The sequence below is a fragment of the Lepidochelys kempii genome, chromosome 3 (assembly GCF_965140285.1).
Source record: "Lepidochelys kempii isolate rLepKem1 chromosome 3, rLepKem1.hap1, whole genome shotgun sequence".
NCBI lineage: Eukaryota > Metazoa > Chordata > Testudines > Cheloniidae > Lepidochelys > Lepidochelys kempii.
Window position 1 is genome coordinate 36354509 of NC_136382.1, and position 17542 is coordinate 36372050.

General features: G+C 40.6%; 1 protein-coding gene across 1 annotated transcript in view; it reads right to left on the reverse strand.

Moving 5' to 3' along the window:
• DCDC2C (doublecortin domain containing 2C) overlaps positions 1 to 17542 on the reverse strand; it is a 115255-nt gene that overhangs the window by 28745 nt on the left and 68968 nt on the right. Inside the window, exons 9-10 of the mRNA XM_073336085.2 lie at positions 7258 to 7320; positions 1556 to 1597 (exon numbers count right to left, since the gene is read on the reverse strand). Of these exons, the coding sequence (XP_073192186.1) occupies positions 1556 to 1597; positions 7258 to 7320 (105 nt within the window). The remainder of the gene's footprint in view (positions 1 to 1555; positions 1598 to 7257; positions 7321 to 17542) is intronic.

The following is a 17542-nucleotide window of genomic DNA, read 5'->3' on the forward strand; positions in this document are numbered from 1 at the left end:
CGATCTTCTTTGTAATAGGAGCGTTAGGGGACGAGCACTAAGGAAGCATCGTTCTAAGTCAGCCATAAAAATGTTGGCATACTGTGGGGCCATGCGGGTACCCCTACTCTACTTGTGCTACATTGATGCCATCTTCATCATCTGGACCCATGGAAAAGAAGCCCTTGAGGAATTCCACCATGATTTCAACAATTTCCATCCCACCATCAACCTCAGCCTGGACCAATCCACAACAGTGGTCCATTTCCTGGACACTACTGTGCTAATAAGCGATGGTTACATAAACACCACCCTATACCGGAAACCTACTGACCGCTATCCTTATACATGCTTCCAGCTTCCATCCAGGACACACCACATGATCCACTGGTGACAGCCAAGCTCTAAGATACAACCACATATGCTCCAATCCCTCAGACAGAGACAAACACCTACAAGATCTCTATCAAGCATTCTTAAAACTACAGTACCCACCTGCTGAAGTGAAAGAACAGATTGACAGAGCCAGAAGAGTACCCAGAAGTCACCTACTACAGGACAGGCCCAACAAAGAAAATAACAGAACTCCACTAGCTGTCACCTTCAGCCCCCAACTAAAACCTCTCCAGCACATCATCAAAGATCTACAACCTATCCTGAAAGACGATCCCTCACTCACGGATCTTGGGAGACAGACCAATCCTCACTTACAGACAGCCCCCCAACCTGATACAAATACTCACCAGCAACCACACACCACACAACAAAAACACTAACCCAAGAACCTATCCTTGCAACAAAGCCTGATGCTAACTCTGTCCACATATCTATTCAAGTGACACCATCAGAGGACCTAATCACATCAGCCACGCCATCAGGGGCTTGTTCACCTGCACATCTACCAACGTGATATATGCCATCATGTGCCAGCAATGCTCCTCTGCCATGTACATTGGCCAAACTGGACAGTCTCTACGCAAAAGAATAAATGGACACAAATCCAACATCAGGAATCATAACATTCAAAAACCAGTAGAACACTTCAACCTCTCTGGTCATTCAGTAACAGACTTAAAGTTGGCAATTTTGCAACAGAAAAGCTTTAAGAACAGACTCCAACAAGAAACTGCTGAACTAGAATTAATTTGCAAACTAGATACGATTAACCTGGGCTTGAATAGAGACTGGGAGTGGCTGGGTCATTACACAAATTGAATCTATTTCCCCATGTTAAGTATCCTCACACCTTCTTGTCAATTGTCTGAAATGGGCCATCTTGATTATCACTACAAAAGTTTTTTTTCTCCTGCTGATAATAGCTCATCTTAATTAATTAGCCTCTTAGAATTGGTGTGGCAACTTCCACCTTTTCATGTTCTCTGTACGTATATATATCTTCTTACTACATGTTCCATTCTATGCCTCTGATGAAGTGGGCTATAACCCACGAAAGCTTATGCTCCAATAAATGTGTTAGTCTCTAAGGTGCCACAAGTACTCCTGTTCTTTTTGCAGCTACAGACTAACATGGCTGCTACTCTGAAACCAGTAACTTGACATTCTTTTTTATACAAACCTTTTTTTCAATATCCTCATAGGCACTTCCATCTTCCTCAACCTATAAAAAAAAGATACACGATTAGTCACTTGCACTTTCAGTTGCAATGCCATTACTAACGTTTATCACTCTTTCTTTGCTCTCAGTTTTAATCTCACACACGGACAACATATAAAGAATAGTTTTGACATGCACACCATTTTCCTTTATTGTAAATTCTATTAAATCTCAAATTGACTTTTTCACTGTATTTTAATGACCTGAACAGTGTTTGTACATTTTTACTAAAAGTAAGTTATAGGCATCAATTTCTCAAGAAACATAGTGCTTGGAGAATTACAAAGACAGACAAGTTTAATCTTTTTTCCATGAAGAATATAATGACATTATCACAAACACTCAGTTATGCTAACATTTTGGATCAATATTCCAAACTATACATATTTTGTCATTTAATTTTTTTTTATCACTATACAAGGGGTTGAGTTCTGCTTTCAGATATGCAGGCACAATTCCCTTTGTGTTCAATTCTAAGGGCAGAGTATGGCCCTCAGGGCAAAACTGGGATTAGCCCTTTGAAGGTGTGTGTAGAAGAGAAGGAAAGCCACAAGTAGCTCATCCTCTTCTCAGGCAGAAGCATTCTGTAATCTGAGCCTTGAGATCCTCCTGTGAATAGCCTGCCAGAGTCTTGTGTCTCCGGCTGATTATGGGGTTGGAAGGGACTAGGGAGAAGTCTTCTCTCCCCAAATCTGCAAAGAGCTAGGCAGGTGAAGACTGCAGAGTGGAACATGCTATACTCTTTGAAAGGGTGTAGAGTAAGTGCCACACTTTGCTCCCGACACTCCTAGCAAAATTGCACCTTAAGAGAGGCTTAAAGCTGCAATATGGATCTAAAAATGTAAAACTAGAACTTGGAATAAAAGGGTATTTAAAAATATCCATTAGAACTATATTAGAAGCAGTACAACAATGACAGTACAGTTCACTGGAAGTATGATCAGACACAGACATACAGAGCCTAAAGTCCTTACTCTGCTTTTACTTATTTTTTTCTCAGACAAAACTGAAAATACTTCTAGATTTGATCTGTTATAACTGTTAAAGGTCATATAAAGGTACAAAAACTCCATGTTTCTTCAAAATTCTTTGTTCTTCCTCTTAAACAGTATCCCTTCAAGTGCCAGAAGGTCACTCATTTCATTATTTCAGTCCTCCATGTTCAGAATGATAGATGATTTTCAGTTTCTTTCAAATGTTCTTTTCACAAATGAAGACGTTCTTAGAACTGTTTTAGAGGAACACAAACCCCTAACAACTTTCAGATTTATTCATTTATATATTTGCTAATCAGAGCACTCCTTTGATATCCAATCTCTCAGGGGTAGATTTGTATTTAAAATTATATTTAGCTTCCTCTTCCCAGTATCTGTTTTTGGGCAATGCCACAATAAATCTAGAAAATTCCCCGTTTCCTTCCACACAATGCCAGTAAAGAACTAACGCCCACATCCTGACTTTATTTGAGTTCTAACTGAAATAAGAGACTCTCTATATTTCATTTGTGTGTGTCCTTCACACTTGGAATGATAAAACAAAAAAATAGTTTTATGTAGTTATTGTCTGTTTCAGGCAGATCCAAACTCCTATGCCCACGTTCCCTGCATATGACTTGGGCCTGATCACAGTTTTGACAGTGACTTAAAGCTCTAAGTCCAAAATTTGCAAAATAAGGTGCTTAAAGTCAGGCTCCTAAATCCATATTAAGGCACCCAAATAAGGATTACAGGGCCCGAACTTTAGGCCCCTTTTTTTTAAATCTTGGACTAAGCTATTAAACTGCCTCAGCAGCAGATGGCAATGCATCTCCCAGCTGTTGAGTCATTACAAGTAGTAACTGCCTCACCCATAATCTTTTCTTTTTTCCACCAAAAAAAGAATCAAATAATGAAAAAATATATATTTCCCAGTTCCAGCTAGGAAAAAGAGAGTGAGTGTGTATCAGCAAACACATTCAGAACAAAAGGTTTCAGGATCCAGGTACCATAGTTGGCCTTAGTTTTCACCACTGTTTCTTGTGATCACTGTGGTTTGCAAGTACCTCCTCCCCACTCCTCATTATGAAAACCCCACTAAAAGAAAAAACGGTTTGCTGGAAGTGAACCGTTAGTTCATGGATTTATAGATTGTTTATTATTTGTGATACTATTAATCCCTGTTCTGATACTGATTAACTCTGTGTTTCAGGCATATCATTTAGCATCCTTGTTTCTTCCATATAAACTCTAGATCGGGGTGGTCAAACTACAGCCTGCGGGCCGCATCCAGCCCGTCAGGGCTTTGGATCTGGTCCGCAGGATTGCCCCGCATGGTGTGGCAGGCCCTGTGCTACTCTCAGAATTGGCCGCCATCATGTCCCTGCGGCCCCGGGGCCACGGGGGGCAGAGAGCTCCGTGCATTGCCCTTGCCTCCAGGTACCACCCCCCGAAGCTCCCATTGCCTGGGAACAGGGAATCACAGCTAATGGGAGCTTCGGGGGAGGTACCTGGAGGTGTGGCAAGGGCAGCGCATGGAGCCATGTGCCCCTCCTACCCCAGGGGCCGCGCAGGGACGTGGTTCCAGCCGTCCGGCATGGCATGGGGCAAGGCAGGTGTGCAGGGAGCCTGCCCTGGCCCCATTGTGTGCCACTGCCACCCCAGAGCCGCTTTAGGTAAGCAGCGTCGGGCCGGAGCCCGAAACCCTCCTGAATCCCACCCCATAACTCCCTGCCCTAAGCCCCCTGCCTGCACCTCAACTCCCTGCCCTGAGCCCCCTGCTGCACCCTGGTGCACCCCAACTCCCTGCCTTGAGCCCCCCCTGCACCCCGCACCCCTCCTGCATCCCAACCCCCTGCCCTGAGCCCCCTGCTGCACCCCACACCCCTGCCCTGAGCTCCCTCCCGCAGTCCGCACCCCTCCTCTGCCCCCAATCCCTTGCCCTGAGCCCATTCCTGCACCCCAACCCCCTGCCCTGAGCTCCCTCCCGCAGTCCGCACCCCTCCTCTGCCCCCAATCCCTTGCCCTGAGCCCATTCCTGCACCCCGCACCCCTCCTGCATCCCAACCCCCTGCACTGAGCCCCCTGCTGCACCCCACACCCCTGACCTGAGCTCCCTCCCGCAGTCCGCACCCCTCCTCTGCCCCCAATCCCTTGCCCTGAGCCCATTCCTGCACCCCGCACCCCTCCTGCATCCCAACCCCCTGCCCTGAGCTCCCTCCCGCAGTCCGCACCCCTCCTCTGCCCCCAATCCCTTGCCCTGAGCCCATTCCTGCACCCCACACCCTTCCTGCATCCCAACCCCCTGCCCTGAGCTCCCTCCCGCAGTCCGCACCCCTCCTCTGCCCCCAATCCCTTGCCCTGAGCCCATTCCTGCACACCGCACCCCCTCCCACATCCCGCACTCCCTCCCTCACCCCAACCCCCTGCCCTGGCCATGCATACAATTTCCCCACCCAGATGTGGCCCTCGGCCCAAAAAATTTGCCCATCTCTGCTCTAGATAATGCCTTACTCAAAGGCTCATTGTGATCATTAACTGATGTTTGTAAATGGAAAGCACTATGTGAGAGATTATGAGAATAACATCTAGTTTTGCATTAAATCTTTAAAATAATCTATCAGATTATTAACAGTATGTCCAGTTCTCTAGCTACAGAGTATAAATTGGTTATAAATCTATGGAAGGGGATGTGTGTTAGTAAACAATGTGATTAATAATTATTGGGCATATTTTTACAAATAATTATCAAAGGTTTGTTTCTAATTATCCTGTGGAATCTGGGATCAAAGTACTTACTCCATTACTGAACCATTTAGTTACCTATTATTTATGTTGCAAAGGGCACAGTGCCTACAAACCACCCCTTGGCTTACTTGTGGCATTGAAATAAAAACAGAAGCAAATGTGTGTTTAATACAGGCTTGAACCATTTTGATTAAACAATATTGATTACAAACACTTTTCTTCTTTTTATTCCTTTTTTATATCCTTTAATTAATCTGAGAAAACTATCTTGTACAATATCACACACCTTCCGCCTACAATAAAGATGATTATTTTTGGGTGCATCGAACCTTAATTAAAAGTAAAGCTATCCAACCAAAATCTTGTAGTTATCACAACTGTGGCAGACCAGCCTGTCATCTGTACAGGTTGGTGTACCTTGGAGCCAGCATACACTGCCTTTCACAGCTGCTCTAGGCTTGAAAGTGGTGGAATTTGTGTGCATTAGGCTCTAGGTGCTGAACAAGCTTTGATAATTGTCAGTTTTTAACACACATGAAAGACACGAATTAAGCAAACCTTACAACACATTTGTGAGGTAGATACTATTACATACATTTTACAGATGGCTAAAGCAAGGCACAGAGACCTTGTCCATGGTCACACTTTGTGGGAGAATTAGGGCAATTCTACACTGCAGCGCTACATCAGTGCAGCTGCACCACTGTAGCGCATCTGGTGAAGATGCGCTATGCTGACAGGAGAGTGCTCTCCCATCGGCATAATTACTCCATCTCAGCGAGAAGCAGAAGCTATATTGGCGGGAAAGCATCTCCTGCTGACAAAGCGCTGTTGTGGAAAGTGCAAAACTTGTATGGCTCGGGGCAGGTTTTTTTCACACCCCTGAGCGATGTAAGTTAGACCAACTTAAGTGATAGTGTAGACCTGTCCCTAGGAAGAGAACCTCGGAACCCTTTGTGCAGTGTTCTGTTCTAATTACTAGACCACACTGACTCTGTTTTTCATTTTATAGTGCCCAAAGGGGAAGGCATTGATACAGGAGCAATGCTTTGCAGATTAACAATTCTCTCAGAATGAAAACTACATACTGGATGAAATCCTAGCCCTATTGTAATCAATGGCAAAATTCCACTGACTTTTATGGGGCTAGGATTTCTGCCACAGTGTGTACTGCACAAGGCTGAGAGTTAGCACTTTGTCTTAAAATCTTTTTTAAATAAAATATGAATAAAAATCTAGGCCAAGATTTTCAAAAACAAGTGCCTAATGTTAGGTTTGTGAATCCAAATTTAGGGACAAAAATACATGTCCTGAGTTTCAAAAGTGCTCAACAGCCAGCTACTTCCCTTGACTTCTATGTTGGCTGCTAGATGCTCAGCACTTTGGAAAATCAAACTACTTATTTAAGTGCCTAAATATGGACTTAGGAACCTAACTTTAGGCACTTGGTTTTGAAAATTAAGGACATTTACATCACTACAAATGTAGTGCATTTTAATTTATGGTACAGATGGGTTAAGGAAGTGATGATTAGCTATAGGCTAGGTTCAAGTCTCAGTCAAGGCTGGTTCAGCAGCCACTGAAATTTTATGAACTGTTATTGTAAATCTGAGGCCCCAAATGACAGAAATATAGTTAGTTCAGATGATCCTGCAAGATTTCCACTACCTTTGAATAATGTATATTTTATGAGATCAGATGTTCTTTTGAGAGTTCAATGGCATCAAAACCAAAAGAAGAAAATAGATCCAGCCCAGTTTGGGATCCAACATAGGACTAAAGCTACATTAGTTGGTTTGGATCTCAGAATCAAATACAAGTGTTTCACATTCAATCCTGAAATTCAAAAAGTGGTTAGATTCAAGGGTTGCTAGTCTAGTCCACTCTTAATTTACAGATTTATACACTTTCCTCCCTACTGAGAAAACAAAAAAATTTAACCTCATCAGCAGGAGTACTGGCAGGTGCCACAATTTCTTCTTCTTGGACAATCTGAGCTGGAACCTAGGTGAAAAAAAATCAATGTAATAGACAGAATTTGTATCCTAGCTACTAACTACTTTTCTATTACACTTATCTTGGTTTCAATTTCATTTTAACATACATTTTAAAATAAAATTTTAGTCTACCCAACAGTAATAATAGACAGAGAAATACTAGCTTAATAATTTGTGCTTCAAAATATGTACGCACAAAAATTATGTACTTGTTAAGAAACAGAAGCGCTGATCCAGCAGACTTTACTTTGACTTCAGGCTGAGTATGGACTTCAGTGGGACTTTTGCCTAAGTTATGGCTGAAGGATTTGGCTCAAAGTATTTAAATAACGAAATGTGTATATTTCATATCAGTAAAAGAAAGTCAGTTCATAAATAATTTATATGAACTCATAATCAACATTAATGTTTGAAAGTGATTTATCACAACCACAAGGAATGAGTGTGGTTTACAATACCAAAAACATTATACCAAATACCAAAACCTCCTTCCATTATGCTGAAATGGCTAATGATCAGCTTAGTAGAAGGTTTCTGAGTAAACAGGTCATTTAAGGAAGTTTACAAAATAGCACAGTTATGACAATCTCTATAAAGTTTACAGAAATTTAAATCTGCACTAGACTGAATTTGGAATTAAAAAAACTTCAGAAAGTAATTCTAACAGTGAAAAGGAAAAATCTCTTTTCCACAATATACCACTAAAAGTAAAAAGTAAAGTAAAAGAAAAGTAAACCATCTTTTCCTGCTATACAATGAGGATATAGATTAAACACACTGGGCCACAATCTGCACTTCTTTCTCACATAAGTAGTTATATTGACTTTGTAGGGACAAGGTGTATGAGTAAAGCAAGCAGCACTTGATCCATGTCAGGACACCTTAGTTTCCTTTGCAATGTTATGACACCACTTTCTCCATAGAAACATAGGTATTTTACTTTGCAAGTACCAGCTTAGCAGGTGCTTTGGAATTTTAAAACAAGAATTAATTGTAAACACTAATGGAACATAGGGAGTGAAAGGGACTAGGAGCAGAGAGAAAATTTAGCTAGGAAGGTTTGTGAGAGCAGAAAGCTGCAAATGCTCTGCATAAAGTCAAGGAACTTCATTTTGGCTTGATGGAGTAAAATAAATTTTGGGAAACTACCTGACTAAATACATTCTAAGAAAAATATAAGAGAAGGAAACAATTAACAGTCAGAGTAATGCAAAGTAGCTTTAGAGTAGAGATAACCTTAGATGTATTGTTTTTCCAGGCAAAGAAAAATTTTGCTGCCCCTCCCACAATGCATCTCCCCAAACCAAACAAAAATAAATCATCAGAATTTTATACTACAAATATAAAATCATATCCGTGATGGGATCAACCCTACAAGACTACCTGGCAAATAGAAAAAAGAAATGTGTATTTACGGCTCTCTCTCTCATTTACACACACATTCTATTCTTTTGTATCATATTTAATTTCTTTCTGTTTTCCTCTCTATCATTTATTATTTCTGTTCCCATCCTCCATTTGTCCCATTCTTTCTCTTTCCTTAGGACCGTTATCATTTTTCCCCCTCTAGGGCTATCCCCATATCTTCTGATGGCTTTCCTTCACACATCTTCCTGAACCACCAACTCTCCGCGGCTGTCTTTCTTTACCCTTTGCCCTTCTCTCATGCATCCTGCACCATTTCCTAGAAGCTTAACTATGCCTTTCCAAGGATATCCCCCAGTAAAGCACATTGCATTCTAGCCTTATAGTTACTTAGGCACAGATTATTATGGTGGCGACTTCAAAAGGGTTTATTTCCTGAAACTGAGGGAAATTATGGGCAAAACTAATTGGGAGGAAAAATTTAGACAGAAATACATGAATGAAAATTGGGAATTCTTTAAGATGAATTTCTTGGATGGCCATCTGGTGAGGCAGAGTGGCCTCCCACTGATGCAGAGGGGGAGGTGTTGCCCCTCGAACCCAGATGGGTGGAGTCTGGCCAGTTATGCTGGTATGTCCTGAATATGAGATTTGAACATTAGACTATAACCTATGAAATATTTGACTTAGGTACCTGGATGGAGGCCTGAGGCTGGATCACTTTAAGGGAACTGTATTGTTTGGACTTCTGAGTAACCAGTAAGGTAATAAAGAAGCTGTTTTATGCTGTCTTGGTAAATCTAAGTATTGGAATATCCACCAGCTTTATAGGGATTGTCTGCCCCATTTGTTGCAGTTCACCCTAATTGAGTGACCATAGCTGGCCCCCACTGGGACTCCAGTCACATAGGGAAAAATCCATGCTAACAGGGCTAAGGACAATAGGAAGGAGTTTTTTAAGTATATTACAGGGGTGGCCAAACTTACAGACCCCTGAGCAGCATACGACAATTTTCAGAAGTTTGCAAGCCAGGGCACATCTGCTGGGAGTCAGGGCTTCAGTACCTTGGGAGGCACCTGCCGGGGCTCAGGGTTTCAGCCCTGCTCCTGCTGAAGCCCAGAACCCAAGCAGGCACGCCCTGTGAGGCTGAAGGCCCAAGATCCTCCTCCCCACTGGGCAGAAGCCTCTATTCCACCACCCTGCTGCAAGGCAGAGTCCCAAGCTCCCTCCTCAGTCTGGTAGGTGGAGAATGGGGGAACCCCGAGGGGGAATCTGTGAGCTGCACTTTAATTATAAAAGAGCCGCATATGGTTCATGAGCCAAAGTTTGGCCATCCCTGGTATATTAGGAACAAAAGAAATCCTAGCAATGGTAGATGGAGATGGTAAAATTATTAATAATGGTGCAGAAAAGACAGAAGTGTTCAATAAATATTTCTGACTTTTTTTTAAATGAGAGGGAGGATGTATTCATATCACATGAGGATGATGAAGCAATTTCCAGTCTGTTAGTTGCTGAGGAGGATGCTAGACATCATCATCTACTAGTGATAAACATTTTAAAATCAACAGACCTAAATAGCTTGCACTAAAGAGTCTTAAAAGAATTGGCTGAAAAAATCTTTGGCACACTGATGTTAATTTTTAATAAGTCTTGGAAGACTAGGGAAATTCCAGAACACTGTAAGAGTGTTAATGTTGAAAGTGGCAATATTCAAAAAGAGAAAGCAGGATGACCCAGGTAAATATTGGTCAGTTAACCGCACATCAATTCCAGGAAAGATATTGGAAAAGCTGGTACTGGATTTAATTGATAAACAATTATACAGGATTTAATTGATAAAGAAAGAATATAAAAGATCCTTGGATGTATAAACTGGGGGGATAGAAAGTAAAGGTAGGCAAGTGATTTTGCATCGTGTACAGCAGGGGTCAGCAACCTTTCAGAAGTTGTGTGCTGAGTCTTCATCACTCTAATTTAAGGTTTCGCATGCCAGTAATACATTTTAACATTTTTAGAAGGTCTCTTTCTATAAGTCTATAATATATAACTAAACTACTGTTGTATGTAAAGTAAATAAGGTTTTTAAAATGTTTAAGAAGCTTCATTTAAAATTAAATTAAAATGCAGAGCTCTCCGGACCGGTGGCCAGGACCCGGGCAGTGAGAGTGCCACTGAAAATCAGCTCGTGTGCTGCCTTTGGCACGCATGCCATAGGTTGCCTACCCCGGTGTACAGCATTGGTGAGACCAATATTTGAATATTGCTTATCGTTCTTCCACCCACATTTTTAAAAGGAAGTTGAAAAATCTGAGAGGGTACAGAAAAGAGTGACAAAACTGATTCATAGAATAGAATCATAGACTCATAGAATATCAGAGTTGGAAGGGACCTCAGGAGGTCATTTAGTCCAACCCCCTGCTCAAAGCAGGACCAAGAGCTGGAGAAAATATCTTAAAGTGATACATTTAAAGAGCTCAATCTCTTTATCTTTTTTAAAAAAAAAAAGATTGAGAGATGACTTAATTACAGTTATACATACTTTCATGAGGAGAAAATACCAGACTCTACTCTATCAGAGAAAAGCATAAACAAAAACTAATGACTGGAAACTGCAACCAGTCAAATTCAAATGAAAAGTTAGGTACGCATTTTTAACTGTCAGAGTGATTAACCATTGGTACACTTACCAAAGGAAGTGGTAGAGATTCTCTACCTCTTGATGTCGTCAAATCAAGTTATTTGGTTCAATGCTAGGTAACCAGATGAAATGTAATGGCCTGTTATATAGAAGGGGTCAGATTAGATTACACCTAATGGTACCTTCTGGCCTTAAACCGGTGGTTCTCAAACTTTTGTACTGGGGACGCCTTTCACACAGCAAGCCTCTGAATGTGACCCTCCTTATAAATTAAAAACACTTTTAAATATATTTAACACCACTATTAAAGCTGGAGGCAACGCGGGGTTTCGGGTGGAGGTAGACAGCTTGCGACCCCCCATGTAATAATCTCATGACCCCCTGAGGGGTCACGACTCCCAGTTTGAGAACCTCTGTCTTAAACTCTATGAAACTATGAAGAATCAGAAAGAAATGATGGTAGTCTGGGATAGCTGTATCTGAAATAGCATCACCACCAAGAGCAGAGGTGCATCCAAAACTTTCCTCCTCCTGCCCAAGAATGAGAATAATGAAGATCAAAGACACTTCAAATAGAAGACCATGCCTTCTAGATATTTCCTCCTCCTCAAATCAGCATCTCCTCCATCTTATCTGGGCTCATTTTTAACCAGTTTCCTCCCAACCACTTCACCACACTTGTCAGATTGATGACACTGCAAAACAAAAAATTCTCACTATTTCCCCTGAAGTCTTGACATATATATTGGAGAGGATGGTTGGCAAGTTGGAACCCTGCAGTATTCTGCTTGTCAAAGATCTTGGGGAACTAAAATAATGCTTTCATTCTACCCTTTAGCACCTTTCAAAGAGGAAGGAAAGAGTCCACTGAAGGGTTATCTTCCTGAAAGATCCCACAGACAAGTTATCAAAGCCTAGTAGTTATTAGTATCAAAGGCTGCTGATAGCTTTTGATCCTCATCAGCATGTACACCATTGCTGAGAGAGATTGCCATCAACAAAATCACCTGTGCAGCTAAAACAAAACTGATAGTGATCTGCAACATTTGCAAGTTCAAGATACAGCTGGAGCTATTCAGACACCACCTTTCCAATAACCTCCCCAAAAATTAAATGTTAGAGACTGAGACCCTTAACTTCATGAGATTTTTTTTTGAGCAGTGCCTCAATAATGGCAACCTGCCCTGTTGAATACTCTTTTTTCCGAAATATGATCTAAAATTAAAATATAATTTTCAAATATTTTAATATTTAAAGCCATGCAATTTGATTAAAAGTGCTTTATGACTAAATGTAGTAAAATGCATGCGCAGCATATGCAATTATTTTAAAATATAAATAAAATTAGTAGTTTGCAATGTTGGTATTTGCTGCTCTATATTAGAAACTCTTTGAGACACTGGTCTTGTCTACACTAGATAGGCTTTGCTGGTATAGCTATACCAGAAGAGCTATGCCTGCAACCTCTCCTAGTATAGATGCAGTCTATTTTATTTTAATTATTTTGCCAGTATAGTTTATACCAGTTCCCTGAAAAAAACAAGCAAAAGGACTTTGATGTCGCTATCACTGTGTCTATGCTCCTTACTGTATAGCTGTGCTGGCAAAACTTTTAAATGTAGACCAGGCCGCAGACCAAGGTTTCCTAAGTGTTTAAACAAAGCCTAACACATCAGGAGACCCAAACCTGATTGCTGAAAGCTTTTCATCTTCACCTTCGGACCAAATCCTGATGCCAATGAAGTTGGTGGCAAAAATCCTGTTTTCTTCAGTGGACCAGGATTTGACCCCAAGTACTTTAGCATTAAAGGCACAATATCAGTTTGAAATTCTCAGTTAAAAAGTGACAGGTTTCAGAGTAACAGCCGTGTTAGTCTGCATCCGATGAAGTGAGCTGTAGCTCACGAAAGCTTATGCTCAAATAAACTGGTTAGTCTCTAAGGTGTCACAAGTACTCCTTTTCTTTCAGTTAAAAAGTGTGTTGAAAGTTGAGTACCCTGCCCGTTGTTGGGGTTTCAGAGTCCTATTTATTTTTTAAAATACATTTATCTTCCCTGTTGCTGTGTAAAAGATTCACACACACACAAAAGAGGGAAGTGACCAACTAATAGACTATACAGTGGAGACAATGAAAACTAACTTTACACAATGGGCTATGAAATGCACAAAATAAAAAGAATTTTTGTGGGGGATTTTCTTCCTAAACTTTCAATTATACTGGATTTTAGGGGTTACTTGTATCAATAGTAGACAAAATATCTTCAGAAATAAGTGTGACTTTTAAATTTTTGACAGATTTCAGAGTAGCAGCCATGTTAGACTGTATTCACAAAAAGAAAAGGAGTACTTGTGGCACCTTAGAGACTAACACATTTATTTGAGCATAAGCTTTCGTGCATCCGATGAAGTGAGCTGTAGCTCATGAAAGCTTATGCTCAAATAAATGTGTTACTCTCTAAGGTGCCACAAGTCCTCCTTTTCTTTTTAAATTGTTGGTCTCCCTTTAATTATGGGCAAATATCAAAAGCCCGTCTGACTTTTCTAGTAAAGTCTGCAGTGGTGTTCTGCATTGATATCTTCAGCAAAACTGAACAGACTGTCTTCTGGAAAACTGCTTGGAGGGCCTCCAAGATACACCTTTTAAGATTGCAGCAAGATGTGGAAATCAGATAAGCTCTCTGTTTCCATCTTTCCACGAGGTCGCGTTTACCAAGCCAGGTTGGTTCTATGTTAACTATACCCATTGCAAATTTTATCACAAGTCCCAAAGGCTTGTATTATCCAACAAAATTTCTTGACTGGTGATTACATTTCACTTTTTGGTGTTATTTCAATGGGAATTATATTTGTATTCTTTAGCTGATTTTTTTTTCCTGCTAGTCTTAGTCCTAGTCTTCATTTAAAAATTGGATTGACCTAGCTCCATTTCTCAGGCCTGTGAAAAATTTTGCACCCTGTGCATTGTAGTTGGGTCGACCTAATGATTTAGTGTGGCTAAACAGTGAAGAAACACAGTTTAATATTTCTGATTTTGTAATTCCACTTATCTGTATTTTTTGCCCTGAGGTATAATTTGAAAGTGTCCACTGATGGTAGAATAATGGAAATGCAGTGTTACTTCCTGCCAGTCTCTTGAATGAAATCTTCAAAGAATTTCAGCATTGTAAATATAGTATCAGTTAGAGAGACACCAAAGTTGTATTTAATTTCTTAGTAAAAGAGACAGATGAAGCCACTTTATTTTCAGGATAATCTTTTCATATGTAACAGGTTGAGGTCTATCTTGTGATAATATCAGGAAGGAGCTGTGTAACAGGCAGGCCCAGTTCCTGAAATATTATATGAGTTCAAAAATGGCAACAAAGAAATTCTTACAATAGCTGACCAGTTTCCAATCTCTATATGGCTAGTAGAGTTAATAAAGCATCATGAGTAGACAGCTGAAATGTATATGCAAACCCATGCAAACTGTGAACATGAGTCACTGAAGACTTCTTTTAGTATTAGTATCATAGAGGTGAACAACACAGGTATTATCTTTGTCTCTCAACCAATGAGCACATGGTTCTTGTGCTTAAGTATTCACAGTGGAGAACAAAAGTATTCTGGCAAATTTTTTATTGATCTAGTTATCAGTTAGATGGATTTATAATTATAAGTAAATAATGGGTCTGTACAAGAGCCATTTTTCACCAAGGAGGTGATGTAGTGTTTGGCCGAAATGGAGCACTAATATATGGGAAGCCTCGTTAATAAAGCCTATAGAGTCAGGTTTCATTCTGCACCTGTATACAGAGCTACAAAAAAAAAAAAAGTGTCCGGTGAAATACCCAGGGAAATTCAGAGAGCGGTGATGATAAAGCATTTTCTGTGCAAGAGTGTGTGACCCACTTCCTTTGAAGGCCAATGAAAACTAGTCACAGAACACAAGAGAAAGCTAGCATGCCCTCAACAAACAGCTGTCTTTTTCTCAGTCTCCAAAAGTAACGCTATGTAGCTTAGAGTGCAGGCAGGACCAAGTTTATCTCTTACTCTGAGAATAGTAACTTCCAGTTGTTACTAGAATTAGGGGACTTTGTGGGGAAATTAAAAGAAACTATGTCTCCTTTTATAACAGCAGCTGGCACTGGGATGTCTTAAGGAGGAATATGACTTTCAGTCTCTATATGATTAGAATGTATATGAACAGAGAGGCAAAGGAGTGTCAGGTCATGAACCAAGCTAACCTGAGCTAATCACTCCAGATCAGTTCCTACATATTGGTGGGCTAGTAAGCAGCAACCCACTGCTGCATCGTGAGCAGCATCTGTTCCATGAATAAACAGATGACTTCACTTCCCTGGGCTGTCCATCTGGCACCTTTCACGAGCTCTAAATTCAATTTAAAATACAAACAAAGATTTTACTGTCACAAGTGGTTTGACCTGATAGATGAACTGAATGAGAGAGTTCACAGGAGGTAATAGTTCATTGCCCTTAGGCAATCTCTCTCATTCTTCCTGAAACTGAAAGATGATGGTGTCTTTAATCAGATTTGTTTATGCAAAAAAGAAACATAAAAGCCATTATTTGTATTTGGAGAAGATCAAGATAGAGATGAAGTAGCATATATCATGTATCCTGACTGGTAAACACTTCTCCTTGCTTCATTTTTAAAGTATCAGCAACACTGATGTTTTAACCAGTCTGTTGGAGTACTGTGCAAGTGGGAGGAGGTATTGTTTCATATTCTCTGTGTGTATATAAAGTCTGCTGCAGTTTCCACGGTATGCATCCGATGAAGTGAGCTGTAGCTCACGAAAGCTCATGCTCAAATAAATTGGTTAGTCTCTAAGGTGCCACAAGTACTCCTTTTCTTTTTGCGAATACAGACTAACACGGCTGTTACTCTGAAACCTGTGCAAGTATTGTTATCCAGATGTTTAAAACATGGAACTGGTCTAATCCCTTCCTCTATACACAGAGCAGACTGAGAACTGTATCTGTTAAATTAAACATGAGATCTATGCTCTTCATTGGCTATGTCTACACCACAAATTAACTGTAGCATGGGTAGACATACCCATGACAGCTTTAATCTAGCTAGCGTACATAAAACGTGGCACAGACCCTGACACAGGCTAGCAATCCGAGTATGTACCCAGGGTCCCTTGTGAGGTAACCAATGACACCATGACTTCACTACTGTTGTTACCCAGACTACCTAGATTAAAGTATGTAGACCAATGTCTTATGGTTGCCTTAGACAATAACTAAGAATAAACTTACAACAAAAGACAACAAGCCTTTAAAAAAAATTCAGAAGCTGGCAAACATAACCTGAATCTGCCATACAGTCCACAAATACAAGAAACAAAAATAGTTTGGGTCTTGTCCTGAAAGATGCCACAAATGTACAGAACAGTCACAAAGATATCATGTTAGATCATAAAATCAGAGAAATGTCAAGCTGGAAGGGACCATGAGAGGTCATCTAGTCCAGCACCCAGTACTGCAGCAGGACCAAGTAAACCTAGACCATCCCTGGTCTAACCTGTGCTTAAAAACCTCCAATTGTGGGGATTCCACAATCATCCTTGGTAACCTTAACTATCCATATAGTTAGAAAGTCTTTCCTCATACGTAACCTAAATCTCCCTTGCTGCAGATTACAGCAATTACTTCTTACCCTACCTTCTGTGGACATGGAGAACAGCTGATCACCATCCTCTTTATAACAGCCCCTAATATGCAGGTCCTTTATGCAGAAGACAGCCTAAACTATTATGTGGAACAATAAACAGTTCCAACTTTGAGGATCCTAACTACCACAAATTTTATCCCAGTTCTCAATGATCAAGTGATCTCTGAATCTTTTAAGGGGGATTTTCTGTAAAGCAAACAGCTTGAGGTAGGAACCAAGCTGAGTCTGGAGACATGAGGCAAGCCTTCCATTCAAAGTTGTCTTCAGAGTATAGCAGAGGCATTTTAAGGAACTAACTGGTTGAATCTTTAATTATTTGAATTAGGATAGTACCTAGAAGCCCAAACACAATCAAGGCCCCACTATGCTAGGTGCTGTACATACACAAAGTAAGAGATCTCCTCCTCCCAAAAGATGTTACAGTCTAAAGAGACTAGAAGATTGATTATCCCTGTTCTAGAGATGGACTTTTAAAGCACAGAGAGATTAAGTGATTTGACCAAGGCCACACAGGAAGTGTGCTGGAAATCAGAAATTGA